Source organism: Rhagoletis zephyria, unplaced genomic scaffold (assembly GCF_001687245.7).
Source record: "Rhagoletis zephyria isolate East Lansing unplaced genomic scaffold, Rhagoletis_zephyria_1.1 Rzeph_scaffold_00280, whole genome shotgun sequence".
Taxonomy (NCBI): Eukaryota; Metazoa; Arthropoda; class Insecta; order Diptera; family Tephritidae; genus Rhagoletis; species Rhagoletis zephyria.
This window is the reverse complement of record NW_016157364.1, coordinates 25256-43140: the sequence shown is the minus strand read 5'-3', so window position 1 is coordinate 43140 and position 17885 is coordinate 25256. Positions and strand designations below refer to the sequence as shown.

The following is a 17885-nucleotide window of genomic DNA, read 5'->3' as shown; positions in this document are numbered from 1 at the left end:
CAAACTCAATACTCGAGCGGGTGCCTGCAATAAAGTTTACTTATTTCGAAATGTAAACTGGAAACTCATGTAAATTAATTGGGAATTTTAAAACAAATTTTTTTATAAAAAATGGCTTTAGGCTTGAAAATTTCAGCATTATCAGGTAACTCGTAGTGGAATCAATTTGAAATTGAAGTGTTAAAGCTTCTTTGTAATATTGTAGCATACTACGGGGCGTGAAAAGAAAATGCTTCCTATTGTAGCTTAATATTTATCTATACGCGGTTCCTAAAAGTATGCTGCATTTATTTTCTTGAAATCTGTCAAGTCCAAGATAAAATACTTTAAGATTTTGAGAAAATGAATTAAAAATTACTAGGCTGGCAGCCTTTGCACCATAAAAAAGCTAATCTAAAAACCTGAGTTCTCTAGAATATAAAAACTTAAAACCAGAAAGGGTTATAAGAGTAGTTGCATGACAATACCCAATCGCGATTTGCGTCCCCGTTTACGCGATCTATGGAGCATTGAATCATGGACCCCCTCAACATATTTGATATGTAGTTTAATGGCTCACTGAGGCCAGCAGCGTCTGTGAACCAGTACGTGGCGTCTGTCATGAAGAAAGCAGCTCGCTATAAAAATATGTACCTTTAAAAGCCCTCCACTTCTATTAATTGGTTATATCCCGAACTTGACACCCGCCAGGCAATATTAGGCACCAAGGAAAATACCCAAAATTACCTCTCCACACTTCGACGATCAGTATTTTTGGATAACCACCTGGAATATTAGAACTACTGTACTGAAAGTGCCTTACCCAACTGCTTGATGCTATAGAAGAATACAAGGTCAACATCACCGCAGCACAGAAAACGCGATGGCCACGAGATGGTTGACAAATTCGGTGTAAGAATTGTGGTGGTGGGAAGATTATGAAATCTTGCCTGCAGTGTCACCCACATCATTCAACGAAATGCTACACTTTGCATTCAAGTTCAGTTCAATAATAATTTGTGCGAATATTCCGACGACGGAGAAAGATAAAGAATAATTAAGTAAGCAGCTATCTCGCTTTGTTTTCTGTATTTTCTTGACATTCGGCTAACTTATAGAGTTTGAGATGCTGGCAGATAGAAATGAGTCCAGAAAATTCAGTCCGAAGAAAAATGTTAAAACTTCTAATTAAATTAAATATAAGCTGGTTCAGCAGAGTTGCGAGAACAGAGTGTATAGAATTATTTGTATGCTTGGTGAGAATTGCAGCGAAGAGATGATAAATGAAGTTGGAAATTTCCATGTTTTCGTTACCTTCATTAAGTTACCAATTAGCGGCGTTCAATGTATGTATACAAAATGTTGCACTAGCCGATTGAGAATTACAGCTGAATTAAAAATAAGTTAAATAAGTTTCATGCAGAATTTCGAATAAAACTATGTCTTTAGGACTATTTATATTTACTAGTTTTTCAAGTTAGTTGAACGATTTCCACGCTGCAAGATTATCGCAGAGTTGCATTCTCTGTGCTATTAGCGCAGTTGAGCGCCTCTCTGATGCATGCGATCGGCAGAGAAAGTTAATTGCCCACTTTTATTGATTTTATGGGACCGCTTTAGGAACTAAGTGCCCACTGTTGTTAATCCATATCAATAAAACCTGGTTTTGACGTTTGGTCCAAAAAATAAAAACGCACTTAAAATTTTGATTGAAAATTTTTTATTGAACCATTTTCCATCGCTTGTTCGCTTAATTGGATAAACGTTTACGCAAACAACCACCTGCAACAAACAAATCACCGCATAAAACCTATGGCATACACCACAAAAAATATGTTTGGTCCTACGTGCGGGGGACGCAGCCATCATAAATCCATTAAACGTTTTTAATTGCCATAATTTTTGCGAGAGAACCATTTGTGAGCAGCCCAAACGCGCTTAGCCCTTGGCTGGCAATGCGCCAATGCACCCGCTGCTCCAATGTAGTAATGCGCAATTTCAAATGCGCATATAAAAATGCGCAAATTTACGTGGCATAATCACTAATGCCACAAATGGTTGCAAATTGAAATTTAATCAATGCACTGAATGAATTTATGGCGACACAAACGACCATGAGCAACATACTGAACAGAGTATACAAAACAAAAAAAAAACACCACCAACATAGACAAAAAGCCGGCAAAAAAGTGCAAAAGCAAAATAGAAATGGAAACCCGAAAAGGCAGCGCGCAAGGCAGAGCCCCACGAAATATGAAACATCGAAAAAAGCAAAAGTAAAGCAGCAGTGCGTGGAAGGCGCCGCGTAAAGACGCAGACAACGACGAAGGAGGTGCTGACGGAGGAGGCTAGGCGCGCGCAATCACAAACAAGTTGCAACAATCAGTGGGACCGACGCGTCGTGGTGCCGCCGCGCGCCTCAGCTGTCAACGCATAGCTCAGATGACAACGCACCGAACGACGGCAAGGCAAGTCAATCGAAGAGCTGCTTAAAAATAGCCAGCCGCAATGCAGCGCGCCGAATGAAATTGAAACTTGAAAAAGGAAAAGCAAGAGCAAAAAAAAACACACACACCAAAAATTGCTGTAAGCTGCTGCTTGCGAGTTGGAAACAAGAACGATAACAAAACATCATCAACTTAGGTGCAGCAATGTAATGCCAGGGCGCACGCGCGCGCGTGTGTGTGTACGAATTGAGGCGCGCCACTCTGCAGCACGACGCATCATATACTTGTGCACAAGCGGCGTGGCTGAGGCGAATGAGGCGTGCAACATTGTTGCGTGAAAAAACATTAGCTAACATAAAGTATGCGGAATAATAATAATGGTGAATGTAGTGAAATGGCGATTACTAATGTAAAACGATAATAAATGTTCGTAGGAAAACTAAAAAAAAAAAACAAAACAAAAAATTTAGATGCATACATGTTGGCAAGCAACTGTGTACATACGTACATATCTACATACCATGAGCTAAGTGAATACGAAAGACTTAAGCAGCCAACTTGCTCAAATTCCTCACAGATGAGTTGGCTCATAAATGTTGTAGAAAAGCAATAATGGAAGGAAAATAATGCTTAGGCCGATAATTTATGTATGTGCATAACGTTCAAAATTAGACGCAAAAATGGTCACTTGAAAATATTTACTTTGCGTATTTTTCGATTATGTTTTATGCTTCCGATAAAATCGCAAACGATCATAACTTAGGAGAAATGCGCGCTTTCAATTTGCACTACAGAGAGTTAATATTTCTTAGCTCAACTCGTTGCAACTTTGTAGCGAGTTGGGTTATTACTGTGGCTGACTATCTGGAAGCGGCATAGAGTTTCTTAAGATCACTTTTTCGACATCGAGGTGGAAGGCTCGACCTCAGCGTCATCATGCCGCAAAAGAAGTACTCCTATGCGGTTTAGAATGTCTTTTCCAATTGAGGGTTTATATAAATTTGAAAAGACTGAGCCTTATTTCATCAATAGTGATCGATATATCCGGTCATAATTCGACAAAAAAACAGTTTTGTTGACAAAACCGGGAGAGCGATTCCATCTAAAAAATGCACTACTTTACCTTAAGGAATATCTTTACAGTTCATTAGTAATGGGTTCAAGTTACGCAGCGGATCTACCATAACAGTTCGAGCTGGAGAACTTGGGACGAAAAGGCTTTACCATCATTAGGGCCACTGAATCGCTCTCATCAGGTAACCACCATTGAAAACTAATAAGTAGCGAGAAAAGAGTCTTCAAAACAAAGAGTTAAGTGATACCACTTGCTTGGATTCAGAAAAAGTTGGATATGTTGGTTGCTTTCAAACAGCTCTTGATTATAGAAATGTTTCGATGAGGAAGAATGAACATGAAGAATCGTTGGAACTTCTCTAGAAAAAGTAGTAGTATTTTTAGTCGAAACCTTGTCTTAAAGAAAGGCTTTTCTCATGGCCGTATGTACTTGAAGTACTGCCGCGCAAACTATTCAATAGAGAAAGATTCAGACCCAGTGAGGCATGTACGCAAAGAGATGATAAAATTGGTTGAGCATTGTGTTTTTGACTTATATAAGTTTAAAGACGAGGAAAGTGCGGATGGTCGAAGCTTCAAACTTGGTAAAACATCCGCTATGAATAGTCGCGCTATGTCTTCTGGTAATGTCTGAGCACTAAATGCATGGCGATTAGTTATTAGCTAGCAAATTTATGACTACCTCCAAAGATTGTTAGATGGCATATCCACAAAGTCACGGAAGACATGAAGGCACACACCGAAAAGCTACTGGACCGGCTCCTATACAGAGGAGATATCAAAGACAATTGCTGAGAGACGATCACCATCTCCACGAACTTTCGTCTACTGAATATCGTAAACGTACCTTATTCGTCGACTAGTAGCCAAGCTTAGAAAGCCGTAGAGCCAAGAAGTAGAGGACGACAGTTTAGATAATGTGCTCCCGATACTTGCGTCTGACTTTGAAATGGAAATGAGGTTTGTTTGTTAAGAAATTGAGGAAAAGTGAGGGAATTCGCTGCGAAGCTATGGTCCTTTAGTCCGGACACAAAAGAGGTATAGAAAACAAGGTCTTTCCGACCCTATTGCAGCATCAAGACCACAGATTACGGCGAACGGAAACCGTGACTTTCTGCGATCACCAGCCTAACCACAGGTCAACGCGACCAATAAAGGTACGTAGACAGGCGGCTCTTCATTATGTGACCATCAATTTCATCCATGGTAACCATCGCTCCGATGAGTTATTTTTAAGGACATGCAAGACAGTACTTAAAGAAACCTACAAAGCTTCGTGTGTCAGGCTTTCAATGTTTTTTTTCCCGTATCTACAATAATTATGGGACTCGACTGTTTCAATAGCGCTCGTATGTCTGCTCAACAAGCATATCAAAGCAAAAAATATGTCATAGCAATCTGTTTTGCGTTAACTGCAACTGCAATCATTCATTTTGATTTCCGAATACCACACATTTATTTGTTGTTGCCTTTACGCTTCTTTGGCCTGAATTCTTTTTGCATTTAATCGTATCACCCGCGTTGATTGTCGCACTGGCATGTGTTACTTGTTATTTGGGATCACAATTTTTTCAAATTTTTTCTGCAATCACACTTCTTCGCTGCTGCTGCTGCTGCTGCGGCTGTTGCTGTTGCTTTCTTCCTCCTCCCTTTTCCCTTCATTGCCCCCCAATACGTACAGCAGCATTCAATTGCTCTCTTGCGCTTCCATGTAAACCATTAAAAATAATTCAATCATCGAAATTCCAATCAACACATTCCGCACGTCAATGATCGCATTCCATTTTGGTGCTTCGGTGCGGCTCTTAGCCACCTAGTGCCACAACTGCATATATCGATGCACACAAAAACATACATACATACATACATACACTTATAAGCAGACTTATTATTTTCTTCTGCTTTGCCCTCGTATTCTTCGAATCTACAACGCACGCTTGTGTTGCAACAGAGCCCAGCTTGAAAAAACCAACACACACACACACAAAGAAAACTGGCCATTTTTTGTGTCCACAGCTCGCTGCCCGACCATTCCAATTCTGCTGCTGTCTCATTTATTTATGATTTGCTGTTGTTTTATAGTGTTTTTCTTGCACTGCTTTGCTTGAACATTATTTATTATTGTTATTGCTTTTCGTATGTTACACACACATTGGTGCTCACTGCCCGCCGCGCGCTTGTTTGCCTCTCATTCGCATTTATTGTTTTTGGTTTGTCTTCCATTTGGCCTGCAAGTAACCAAGTAACTCAAACACGGTGAGAATGCGTTATACGGCGTGATCGTAAGGTGTAGCGGCGCAGCAAGAGCCGCAACAACAACGGCGACGCTGCAACGCGCCGTTTTAGTGTTAGCTTCCTTCACCTTCAACGCAGTCCCAGTTGCTACAGTCGCAGCTGGAATCGAATTGAAACTTGCGGACAGTCATCGCAGCAGCGCAGATTGCGCTAATAGCATGGCAGCTGGAGTTGGAGCTGAAGCTGAAGCAGGAGCTGGTGTGGTGGGCGACGCGCGGCGTGCGGCGGCAATTGAATTTAATAGCACAGTAAAGGCCATGATAAGCTGCACATATGCGGCGCGCAATGTGTAGTGAAGCGAGCGGGGCATCTAAATTGCGCTGCACTTAATAGAGCGGATGCGATGTTGAATTGAGCGGAGCGGTGAATGTGTGCGCGCACATGGAAGTCAACGGGAGAGGTGCGCGCGGCGAGCGTAATATGACGCGCATGGTTTTCTGCTGGGTACCCGTGTGTATCTGCTCGATTGCTTGACTGCATGGCCATATAACTGCAAAGCAGCATCCATTCGTCGTGTGTCTGTCCAAGCGCACGCTGTTGCATTCACCTGGACGAGCAGCGTATATGCAGCATTTATGGGGTGCGCGCGCGCGCGCGTGTGTGTGTGTATGTGTGTGTGTGTGTAGGAATGTTAGCAAGCGTGTTTGCTGTTATGACTGTAGCTATGTTTGCATGATCATTCGCACGGTTTAGCTTGAGAGTGGCGCGCACACAGGTGGTGCGCACATTGGTGGAGGCTGTGCAATGGCAACAACAACAATAGCAACAACTACGTAGTTAAATTATGAGGCATTCATTTGCAGTCTTTTGTCTGTAGGTAAGCGCGCGCGCACTCGGGTGTGTGTGCGCGTTTGTTGCTGCGATTTGTTTGTGTCTCCCCCTTGCCTATGTTCTGCTCCCCTCTTTGCTCGCGCCACGCTTTTAAAATGCTTGCTGAGTGAGAAGAATTTGCGAATTTTATAACAAACACGCGCGTGTAATTGCAAGCTCGCATACAAAAAAAAACACACACGCACACACTCTGGCGGACATCAATTAAAAAAAAAAAAAATGCGCTAAAATTGTATGTATGTGGTTTGCCACAACACTGGTTATGTGTTTTGTATTTTTATTTTAGAGAAACAATCGTTGTGGTGATCAGCGAACACAGCGCCAGCGTTGATTTACCACAAAAGCTTGCTAAAGGCAGAATAAAGACTCTAAACTCAAAACAAATCACAAACAATAAAAACCACAAATAACTTTCGAATCATAAACAACAATGCTAACAACAACAAGGTCACGCAAATACGCATTCACCTAAGAAAATGTATACCTTTGTGTTTATGTGTGCGTGTATCTAATGTGTGTATAGCGCGGGAAGCTGGTCGGCCCAAACAATCTACCAACGAACCGATCTAGGCAACCAACCGCCTGTACGACTATCCAGGCATCCGACCGCCACAGCAATCTCTGCGCCACATCACATCACATCATGCTCGTCATACGCCACTAAACACACAAGCACGCGCACATACACACTCACAACCATGTCTCTTGATTGCGTTGATCCGCTGTGGTCTACGCTGTTCCTTCTTCTACATTTGCTCGCATCACCGCATCATCGCATCCATGGCCATAATCTTCATTAGCATCTATGTTCTTTAGAGCTAAGCGCATAACATTCTTGCTGCTCGGCTCGGATGAGTGAGTGAGTGACTGAGTGTTGCACACGAAAAAAAGGCGTACGCCATGGCGTAAATTAACTTTTTCGATTTATTCGTTCTGCGTATACAGCATTTTTGCTTTTTATTTCCTCGATTTGTGCCATTTGTGTGTTGCTTTCTAACCCTCATATTTATGTAAGTGGCGTTAGTTTTTGGCCTCAATTTTGTTTAGGCTCGTTTGATGGTCAGGCAACGGAATGGCATTTGAATTGTTGCTAGATTAGTAGATTTTTTTTTTCTGATAGGCGAGGTGACCTCGCTTTTATGATTATATTCATGTTGATTAACTATTTAATGACTTAATCCTTTTCTTGCAAATTTGTATTCGTTTGCAAGCTATTGCCAATTTGAAAAGGTTTCCTTCCAACATTAAAATGCGGCATACACTTTTTCCATTAATTATCGCTAGCCGCTAGTCCAGCGCCATCTATGACTCAATTACTCACAGCGCACTGTTTTAGCACCATCTATATTTTTTACGACTGTACCGCTAGAATAGTATCATTCCAATTGTAACTGTAATCATTGGCTGGTCTGTTAAAAATAACACTCAGAATTTAAGGACTAGTTTAGGTTCAGAGCTAGTAGAACAAAATAGACTCTGTTGTGGTCGAGAAAAAGTCGAAAATCTTGCAGGTAACCGCTTAATTCGAGCAAATAACACCAGGTCTCTCGCTTATACGGTGGTGTGACTCTGCTACACTGTTACGACTCCAATTTAAATTAGAGCTCCCCTGCTACAAGCTGGGCTACTTGTGGAGTTTCAACGGCGAAGTTTCAGTGGTCTGTCAATCCATGCAGACGGCGTAACTAGACTCTGGCACTCAAACGATTTTGGTATTATTTTTTTATAGAACTCCAGGCTGTGCTTAGTATCGTTTGAGTAGGGCAAAGTAGGCAGCATCAGAATGAGATTAATAGGAACTAAGTTCTCTTTCAATCCAACTCACGGACACTCGATAATTTTTTGAAAATTTCGAATTTATGTCTAAATAAACGGAAGGCTGTTTTCCGGTGCTTGCGCTAAGCGAATTTTTGTCATCTACATCCCTTCAGAGATGTGTAGGAGAGGGATATCATTAGGCCAAATAAGATGGCGGATTCGGAGCATGTATTGTCACCTGAGTGGAAGATCGAGCTATCTCGGCAGACAGTTCAAAAACGCCCTATCACAGAAAATTGTTGAAGAACGCGTTACTTCAGAAATTGGTAGAAGAACGCTCTACCTCAGAATTTGGTTCAAAGACACAGCTGATTAGACGTTTTCGAACAGCCTGCCGAGATAGGCTGATCTTACACTCAGGTATCGGGATGTTCTAGAGAAAGCTCCATATAAACCTCCAATCCAGACCTCTAGATTTATGCAGTGCAATTCAAGCAGAGATTGCAACTAAATAAAGAGTCAGCCGATTGGCTGCTCACTAGTTTGAAACTGTTTAGAATGGTCAATAATTAATCTGAAATCAAATTGGACCGGAAATTTTACACATTCCTCTTTGTAGGTTCTGATTATTTCCAAATATGTTAGGTCGATATGGGTATCTGACCGCCGTGATATTGTAGAAAACTGGAAAGGCGGGGCATCCCCGAGACCGGCACTCTTGGCAGAATGGTCGTAAAAGCTATTTGAAAAACTGCACGCTGTTCTTGGGCAGACGGGTTTCTTATTAGCTTAATGAATGTTGGGCGAAAACCTATAGATGCGAAGTTTCAAGGTCGTTTAGTTCGGTGCCCACAGTAGAGGGAACTTTTTAGACAGACTATAAACTGATTAACGATCCTGGAAGAAAACTTAGAGGAACACTGTCATATGAAAATCTATGCATCAAGACTTAACCTCATATCAGGCTCTTATAGTTGTAGCTGTGGCGAGAAGGCTGAGGTGAAATTACCCCGGCGTGCATGTTATTGACCCCTGTGAAATTCTCTGTAATGGGTATGATAGCAGCTCGGAACAATTTCCTTTTTCCGTATTTTGTAATGGCTGTTTCAGAGTTCCTTTAGTTGTTTCAAAACGGACAACCAAAAGGAGGAAAAATGCTTGGTTTTGAGAGCTCCGGTGAAGATATAACACTCCTAACCTGCTCTGTAGAGAACCTTACAAACTGGTAGACAAACATTTACGTGGCTGTGGTGTGAAAGGAAGAGAAGTATTGCGTTTGCTGCTGAATTTTGGATCCCTCGAACCAGGAAGGTGCGCGACCTACAGCAACTTGAGCGAAACCAAGCTAAAGAATCTTAGGCACCTACGAATGATTACGAAGTATGAGTTCGAAGCAGACGGCAACTCATCCCACACAGCTTCAAGGTTTTGGTCTGTCTGTGTTTTTGGATTCTGTTCAGAGTTCCAAGATTGTGAATAAAGTCGTGTAAAAACTGTCTGTTCCAAGAGAACGAGATCGAACTAGACGAACTTATAAGATAGCTAACATCATCTGTGCTTGTGGGAGAGGCTTTATTCTGTAGATTCAGTTGGTGCTCTTCCAAGCTTTTGATTACTGCGTGCATAAACTCAGAACGAAGTATGCACTGGGGTGGGCCTCAGACAAGTCAGGCGTTTTGGCTATCCCTTCGCTGGAAATGATACAAATCTTCTAAATTGAGGCTGCATCAGGCTACTCTATGGGCATATCACCAGTCAGGAACTGTCTGCGCTCTTATAAGAGTATCGTATTTTTATTGAAGACGACCAGAAGTTCTGGGGCTGGCCAGACTAACCGAACCTAACTTTATTGCACAGTCGAATCACTTAGTATTAGGGATTACACTTTTAGCATTTATTAGAGAAACGGATAGTCCTTGGGGCATTCGGGTTAGGGATTCAATCAAGTAGATAAAAAAGATCTTGGTATTTATAAAACTGACTAATACGGTGTTTACATGAGGCGGTTTTACAGGCAATTTTAGAGGCGATTAGTTGAATCGAATGTTGGCTGCCCGCCAACTTCATTGGAAGCGATTAGCTGAAAGGTCGTTCACATCAGGTGATTGCTGCTTTCACGAAAAACTTGCCTGTAAAATCGCCGCATGTAAACAACGTATAAGTCGTCACCGAATTGTGTTACAAACTGCTAGTATCTAACAAATTTAGTACATAGATTGCTTTAGGTTTCACCAATCAAGACGTTGAACATTTTGACAATCATAAAATTTGCTCATCAAGTGATCAACAATGTTTTCACAGCTTCGCAAACTGCAATAAGCACAGTTTCTTCAAATATTTAATTATTTCACGATTGCCAAACGCTTTCGCTGCATGAAAATCTCCGATAAGCATAGATTTGCAGTACTTAATTTGCATTTGATGCACACTGAAAAAGCTTTCATTTCATGTTTAGTACACTCGACGACCAACTCGCTTCATGGGTTCATGCTTGATGGGTTCTTAATTAAATAAAATGGCGTAAAAGCGTTTAATAAAAGCGCAAGTCGAATAATCGGCAGCTAGCTATAAATGCATGAACATACATATGGATGTATGCATTTATATATACATAAGAAGGAACCTTTGCAGCCATCAAAAGGCACTCAGCCAACCATGCATATGTATATGGACAGCTTAAAATCGTGTAGCCACACTTGACCATGTCCTGGTTGGACCAACAACACACCTGCTCGCCTGCCTGCATGCCAGGGTAACCTAACTCAAACTCGCCATAAGCTGCCCAAGTCCGCACTGCATGCTCATCCGCACCCGCGCCCGCGCACGCCCTTACTCTCTCCAAAGTAAACTTTTATTGCTTGCGCTTTGGCTTCGGCTTCGGTTGCGACTGCGCCGGCTGCCTTTTCGCTATGATTACCTGCACCTTTGATGCGCATGTCGAGATTAAAATTTAATTTAAATTTTTTTCGCTATCTTTCAGCGCTGCGCTGAGCTTCCTGCGCGCTTCAATGAGTTTGCTATTTCATTTCGTTGCCATTTGTTCGTTCGTTTTGATGTTTTCTTTTTTTTTTTTGCACAGCGATGCTTACCGCGCTGAAGCGCTTAAATGGTTAGCTATTGTTTTTGTTTCTTGCTTTTGGCTTTTGTTCTTTTTGGTTTTTGTTGTTCTTACTGTTATTGTTGTTGTTCGCGTTTGATTTGCGCGCTTTCCGCGCTAGTCGCGCTCTTCACTGCATCAAGTCACGTCAAAATCTGCTTACAATCATCGAATTACATTTAAAACCTCAAACGTATGTAGGTAAAAAAAAATGAAAAATTCAAACTTAAAAACAGCAAAACGCAAAAACAAAGTAATCGAAGTAATAAGCTGCGGCAACATCGAGCCAAAGTCAAAAGTAATGCTTGGTCGCCGAGAGGGAGTGAGACGCGCGTCGTCTTTTTAGCTTGGCGCTGTCAGCAGGCTTTTGTGGGCCGGCTGAAACGTCAATATCGTCTTTAGACACACAACCGCAGCCGCAGTCGTAGCCACAGTCGCAGTCCCAGCTCCAGCTCCAGCCACGGTTTCGCCTCGTTTGCTTGCCATTGATTGTTTTTTACTTAGTTTAACTTTTGTGGCATTGTTTTTATATGCCCCTTACTCAGAGGCGTTGCTCTAGCTGCTTTTGTTGTTGTTGTTATTGTTGTTGCTGTTGCTCTTGTTTTCTTTGTATTTCTTGCGCATTTCTCATGTCGATATCGCATTGATTGCAACCAGATTAAAATCGCGGCAAACAAGTTTTTCTAATATTTTTGTATCCACATTTTTTCCACTGCTGTTATTATTGTTGGCTTACGTTGCTTTTGCATAGGAATTAGAGCAGCTAAACGCTGCTGCTAAGAACTGGTAGCCACGAATGTTTGAAGGACATGCTGGCATTCGGTATGCCAGCATAATAAATTTTTGTAAAGCAAAAGTCAAAATGTGGCAGATGTACTTAGCTTGAGAAATGAGCAAGTAATTTTTAAGCAAAAAACAAACAACCGACTTCAAAGTCCATATAAAAATTTAGGAGTATCGTTAGTTTATTCATGATCCAATGATTGGAATTTAACTTAAATTAGTATGCGACCAACCTTGAGGTACTACCTTTCCAATAAAAAAAAAGAATTATCGAAAACGGTTCACGTGGTGCAAAGTTATTCGATAACATACATAGGTTAGGTAGGTGTGGCAGTCGGTGAAAATAACCAACTCACTTACACTTTGACAACCTTAATAAAAAATATGACTTGCTTACAGTCTTATAAGCATCTATTTCCCCTGAGAGCCATAGAAATAGTTAACTTTTCTTTCACTGGGCCCATTCCGCTAATGAGCGCCTACTTTCTATCAGACTAATGGAACAAATTTGCTAAGAATCTTTCGTCATAACTTTGAACTCTTCAAGGAATAAGTCAGCCAAGGGTTATTTTGAAAATTGTGTGCTTTTCTAAGTTTCAAATCTCGTATGGAGTCAAAGACATTTTTAAAGGCATAATATATAGGCGTTTAACTGAGTTTTTCACAAAAATTACTTTCTCCAGAATGTCGGAGACTACCTATTCCTAATCTCTACAGCTTCTCTGGAAACTGTTATATGTCCTCCGAATCATGGCGGCTGCATAAATCATAGAGATCTTCGCCATTCTAGAAAAGCCATGTCGAGTTAGTCATTGCTGTTCCGAGGGCTGTGAGTTCAGCCTGACCGTTACATCATATTTTAATGAAGCGAGGTCAATCATGCTTACTAGTTTCGCCGCCATTTTAATTGCATTGATTTCAGCCTGAGAGACATTGAACCAAGCTGAGAGTCTCTCAAAGATAGTCAACTTCTACCAGGCTTCTAAAAATTTTCCAAAGCGGCAACCTTAGATATGTTGAGAGATTGATGTAAAGGTATGTACTGCGACCAAGAGGTCTATTGTGTCCTCAACCATTCACAGTACCTCATCTAACCCTAGATGATTGTTCAACACTTGTCCAGAGTTGACCCAGGTACTCTACCGTTTTATAGCAAACCGCCTCGTTCTCGTCTCGCGAATCAGCCGTAAAGGACACTGCTCAATTAACTCACAGAAATGATATACACAACCCTAGCTTGTGCAGGCGACCTCTTAGTCCACAGTGACCTATCAGAAAACTTGTAATTATCCGTAGCCTCTTTTTGGAGATCTTTATGATTGCTCTATTCCTTGTGGGGTTGGAAATTCCTAGTAAAAAATCTAGCCTGGCGTATACCTACGGTGTTACGCCAGTACTGTTCTCTGAGTGAGTTCCTCTCCTTCCTAATCTCTTCCTTGATTATACTACCTAAGAGATGTATGTAAGACTTTTTGTCTTAAAAATTTGTGATGTATTTTTTGTTTTGTTTTAGTAGAGGGGAATGAGACATGGCATTTAGAGCATCAGTGGACGCAGGGCACTTACATACAACTGTATAGAGTATAATTGGACATATCCAGTGGACTATCTACGAAGAGAGACCCCGAGAGTTAGGTACTCCGAAGTAGTTGCTAAGTTCACCTCCAGACCGCAGCTTTTTGACCAGCATGTACCCTAGTAGTAAAGAGTTCTCACTCAGTTTGCGGACCAGCTAACTGTGAAGCCAATATTTCACTTCAGCTTACTTCACTATTTTTTAGTTTTAATTCTTTTATTCTTCATATAACTTGCTGAGCATGCGCGCTGCGCTTAAAAGTATTCACTGAAATTTTCGGTATAAAAAATATTCTGAGCGAAAATTATTCAACTTAGTGTCGGAAAAGGCAACTAAAAGTATTTACGTATGTATGTATGCATTTAGTTGTTACTATTTAACCTTTTTCGCTTATCTACAAAAATGTGATCGCTACCTTTTGAAGTTCTAAACGATCAAAGCTGAAATTCTGAAGTCCATTTTGCTTGCCTTTTTTCTCTCAACTTTATCAGCAATCATTGAGCATTTAATCACGTTATCTTTGCGCTTTTAAAAAAGTTTTATTTACTTATGCATGAGAAAACTGCTCGCTGCTGTACTACGCGCTCATTTTGAGGAACTTTAAAATACCGTATTTTGTATTTATCGCCAGAGAAAATGCAACCAAACAAAATCGCGCAAAATAAAAAAAAAGCATCCAAAAATCCACAAAGCCCGCGCAGCCGGTGTTAGTTTTTGAGAATTTCCACTCGTCGTCGTCGTGATTGTCCATTTCAGGTATTTAATTTAAAATCAGTTAAATGCATTTAATGGCTGAGTCGTGATTGGAAAACCAAAAATCAAAAACAACAAACAAATCGAAAACACAACAAATAAAATTTAAAAACAGCAAACCAAAATCTACACAAAAGGCCAAACAAAGAGAGTGACAACGACGACGCTGGCCGTCAGCCGAACTAACGAAATAAAAGGTTCTTACACTATCTATGCACCGCCTGCTGTCCGTTAGCGCGTCGCGTTTGGCTGACAGTTTCGCTCGGTGACTGTCATTTGTGTCGCTTACTCATATGCCACTGCCGCTGCCGCTGAGCAAATGCTCTGTGCCACGCTGCCTGTTAGTACTCGTATTAGTGCTACCAGTACATACTTTTGTTTAGCCAAATGCAACCGTGCAATAGGCCGCCCAGCCAGCCAAAGTCAGGCTCAGCCAGCTAAACAGCGTACGTGGTACGTATAGGAAACGTGCTTTGCCGCATTGCTTCATTTGCATACAGTTTATTTTAATTGAATTCGTTGCACGTCGGTTCTGGGAAGTTTAAATTCAGTGCATTGCGATTGCGCTAAGAATGTGAGCTGAAGTTTCTGTCTGAATAAGAACAAATTAATTGGGCAAAGTGATTTTCGGCTGTTTATTTACTTTTCTCGTTTTTGCTGTTGCCCACTGACTTTTCGGGTGAGAATCGGGTGGCACATTGGTTTTCGACCAGATGTTCAAAGTTAATTTTGAAGGGAGCGTTTTGGAGGTAAGAAATTCTTGAGAAACCTGAGAATATGCAGACATTTTGAAGCAATCGTTGTAATTAAGCTCAGTAAAAGTTAAATATGCTCATTAGATTACAAATCGAGAAGGAGCTAGCTCCCTCTCACCTTCAAGCAAGAGCCTTCTATAACAGGACAATTTTACGTTAGTAAACCCAACTTTCTTAATGAAAAAAATTCAACTGGCAGCCGACCATCTATGTAGTATTATTCTACACTCAAAGCATAAGAAACCAATAAAGCCGTAAAAATTTGATTGTAAAAAAAGTTCAACACCAATTTATACTAATGCGATATTTCGTATTAACAGGTTGAGAATTACAGTCTGATTAAAGTAATGAACAAATTCTTAAAAGGCTCAGTTATGTATACTTGACAAAAAATCAGATACTGATTCTACTCAATTATATTCTAAGTTGAACTTAATTTTATTTGAAAGTCTCCTACTACATAAAAGTGACATTCGATTTAGCTGCGAGAGTGAGTGACGCAGAAATAAGAGTTGCAAAATTTTCGTTTTTGCTGTTGGAAAGAGTTTACGCTGCGTAAAGTATCCTTCACAAGTGGTGTTTGCTTACGCAGTGCAATGGAATTAAAGGTATTTCCCTTAGCCTATTCGGTATATAAATTCAGTTTAAACCAGCAAAAAAGTGTAAGATATATATAAACTCACCTCCGAAAAGTCCCGTTGTGACATTTTTATAATTTCCTGCGTTGCCAGACCGCCGCTACTTTCATTTGCATTGCAATTAAGCGGCAAATTAAGCAAATTCTCATAGTTCGTCATTGGTGGGGAGAAAGTTTAATTAACAAAAAAAATTCAAAATTTTTTTTCCAGAATTTACTTGGTTTGCGTGCACATATTACTTCAAACATTTTGCTGCCATTTACTGAAAAGAAAAAAAAAGATATCTGTGAATTAAAAAATATCGAGACAGAAAATTCTGTAAAAGTGTGAACGTCCTCTAAAATAAGCATCTTCATCTTAGAGTTAGACAGCCGCTGTTTTTTGATTTTCAATACTACTGGCTCATCCGTTAGGTATATTAAGGGCCGTTTTCTCAATTAACCTAGAACTTTAAAGCTCACTTTATATTTAAAGGTTGCATTAAAGTTAATGATTGTGTCTCAAGCAGCATACATACGTCAACAACCGATTATAGAAATGCTTAACTTTAAACATAGCTTTGTTTTTAATCCAACCTTTAAATATAAAGTGAGCTTTAAAGTTAAAGCTTACCTTAGAAAACGGTCCTTACTCTAGCAATGATAAGTGTTTAATATTTTCGTACATTAAACTCACTAAATTTCTGAGAAAGTGACGAAAAACGCTCAGCGTTTGGGCAAACTTAAACAGAGTGCCTCAACCTGCATATCCCACGCATTTGATTGCACATCAACACGTGAATACCGCTACCACTATTCAAGTACATACTTTCATAAACAAATTCACTAAAATGCACAAAATGTTTGCGCATTCTCTGCTGCCCTTTTTCACCTTCTCCAGCTCCACCAGCTCCTTTACCAATTTCATCGCCATCAGCAACCTCACCGCCATCTTCAATTTCCATCTCATCGCCAAATCCAAGTAGTAGCTTCGTCATTGTATTTGCTTTCGGCTGCCTGCATGCTCGTACTCGTACTCACTCCTCCCGCCTGGATGACTGTCAGCATTGCACTTTATGGCCTTTACGTCAACGTTGACAATTGAATACGCAAATAAATTACGTTTTGGCGGCGGCGACATGTGACAACTGGCATAGCTAAGTGTACACTCATCTTCATATACATGCAAATGTGTCTATGTATTTGCATTGAAAATCTCTGCGCTTGCTGATAGTGAAGGCAGTGAGTGGAAATACATACTTGTTGGGAACTTAGCGGCATTATATCATTGAAAGTGATTACTTTTTCTGGGAATTTTCAAAATATGTATACGCAAATTTACCATAAAAATACTCGTACAAATAGTTTTTGGTAGCGATTGGGCTATGTGAGCGCTTTAAGTGACTGAGATTGGCAACTTTGTGTGACAGCGACTGTGATGGAGTGAAAGATGGATGGGGCAAGTGCAATCGGAAGGCTTTTAAGTATATGTAGATAGTTATATTCGTTTTTACGAGCTCAGCGTATTCATTTGATCTCTTGAGGTCATTGTTTTCCATTCTTACCAACATAAAAAAAAATCTTAAATACCAAATAACCATGGGGAACCATTTTAAAATGATAGACAGAAGAATTAATTTTAGAGGAAAACACTGATGGAATATACGGCTCAATTTATGAACGACAGATCCTAATAAGTCACTAGACCTTAAGCAGTACCGAGCCACTCCTAGGTCGAAACACTGAGGAAACATATAGCTTAATCTTAGAATGGGAGCTGCTTGAAGACTAATAAAGAATAATAAAAGCCAAAGTTAAAGAAATGGTGCGAGTATCTGGGTAAAAGTGGCATTGCATACACGAAAAGATAAATGAGAGGAAAATATGCGAAAGAGTGCGAGAGGAGTAAAGACAGTTGTGT

General features: G+C 40.5%; 1 protein-coding gene across 2 annotated transcripts in view; it reads right to left on the bottom strand.

Moving 5' to 3' along the window:
• LOC108358642 (tetratricopeptide repeat protein 28) overlaps positions 1 to 17885 on the bottom strand; it is a 58898-nt gene that overhangs the window by 18220 nt on the left and 22793 nt on the right. Inside the window, exons 1-2 of one of the 2 annotated variants that reach the window (XM_017610081.1) lie at positions 16857 to 16967; positions 16032 to 16248 (exon numbers count right to left, since the gene is read on the bottom strand). In XM_017610081.1, coding sequence (XP_017465570.1) covers positions 16032 to 16145 — 114 coding nt within the window. In that variant the 5' untranslated portion in view covers positions 16146 to 16248; positions 16857 to 16967. Of the gene's footprint in view, positions 1 to 16031; positions 16249 to 16856; positions 16968 to 17885 lie in introns of those variants that run through there. The other variant, XM_017610080.1, reaches the window with a different exon arrangement.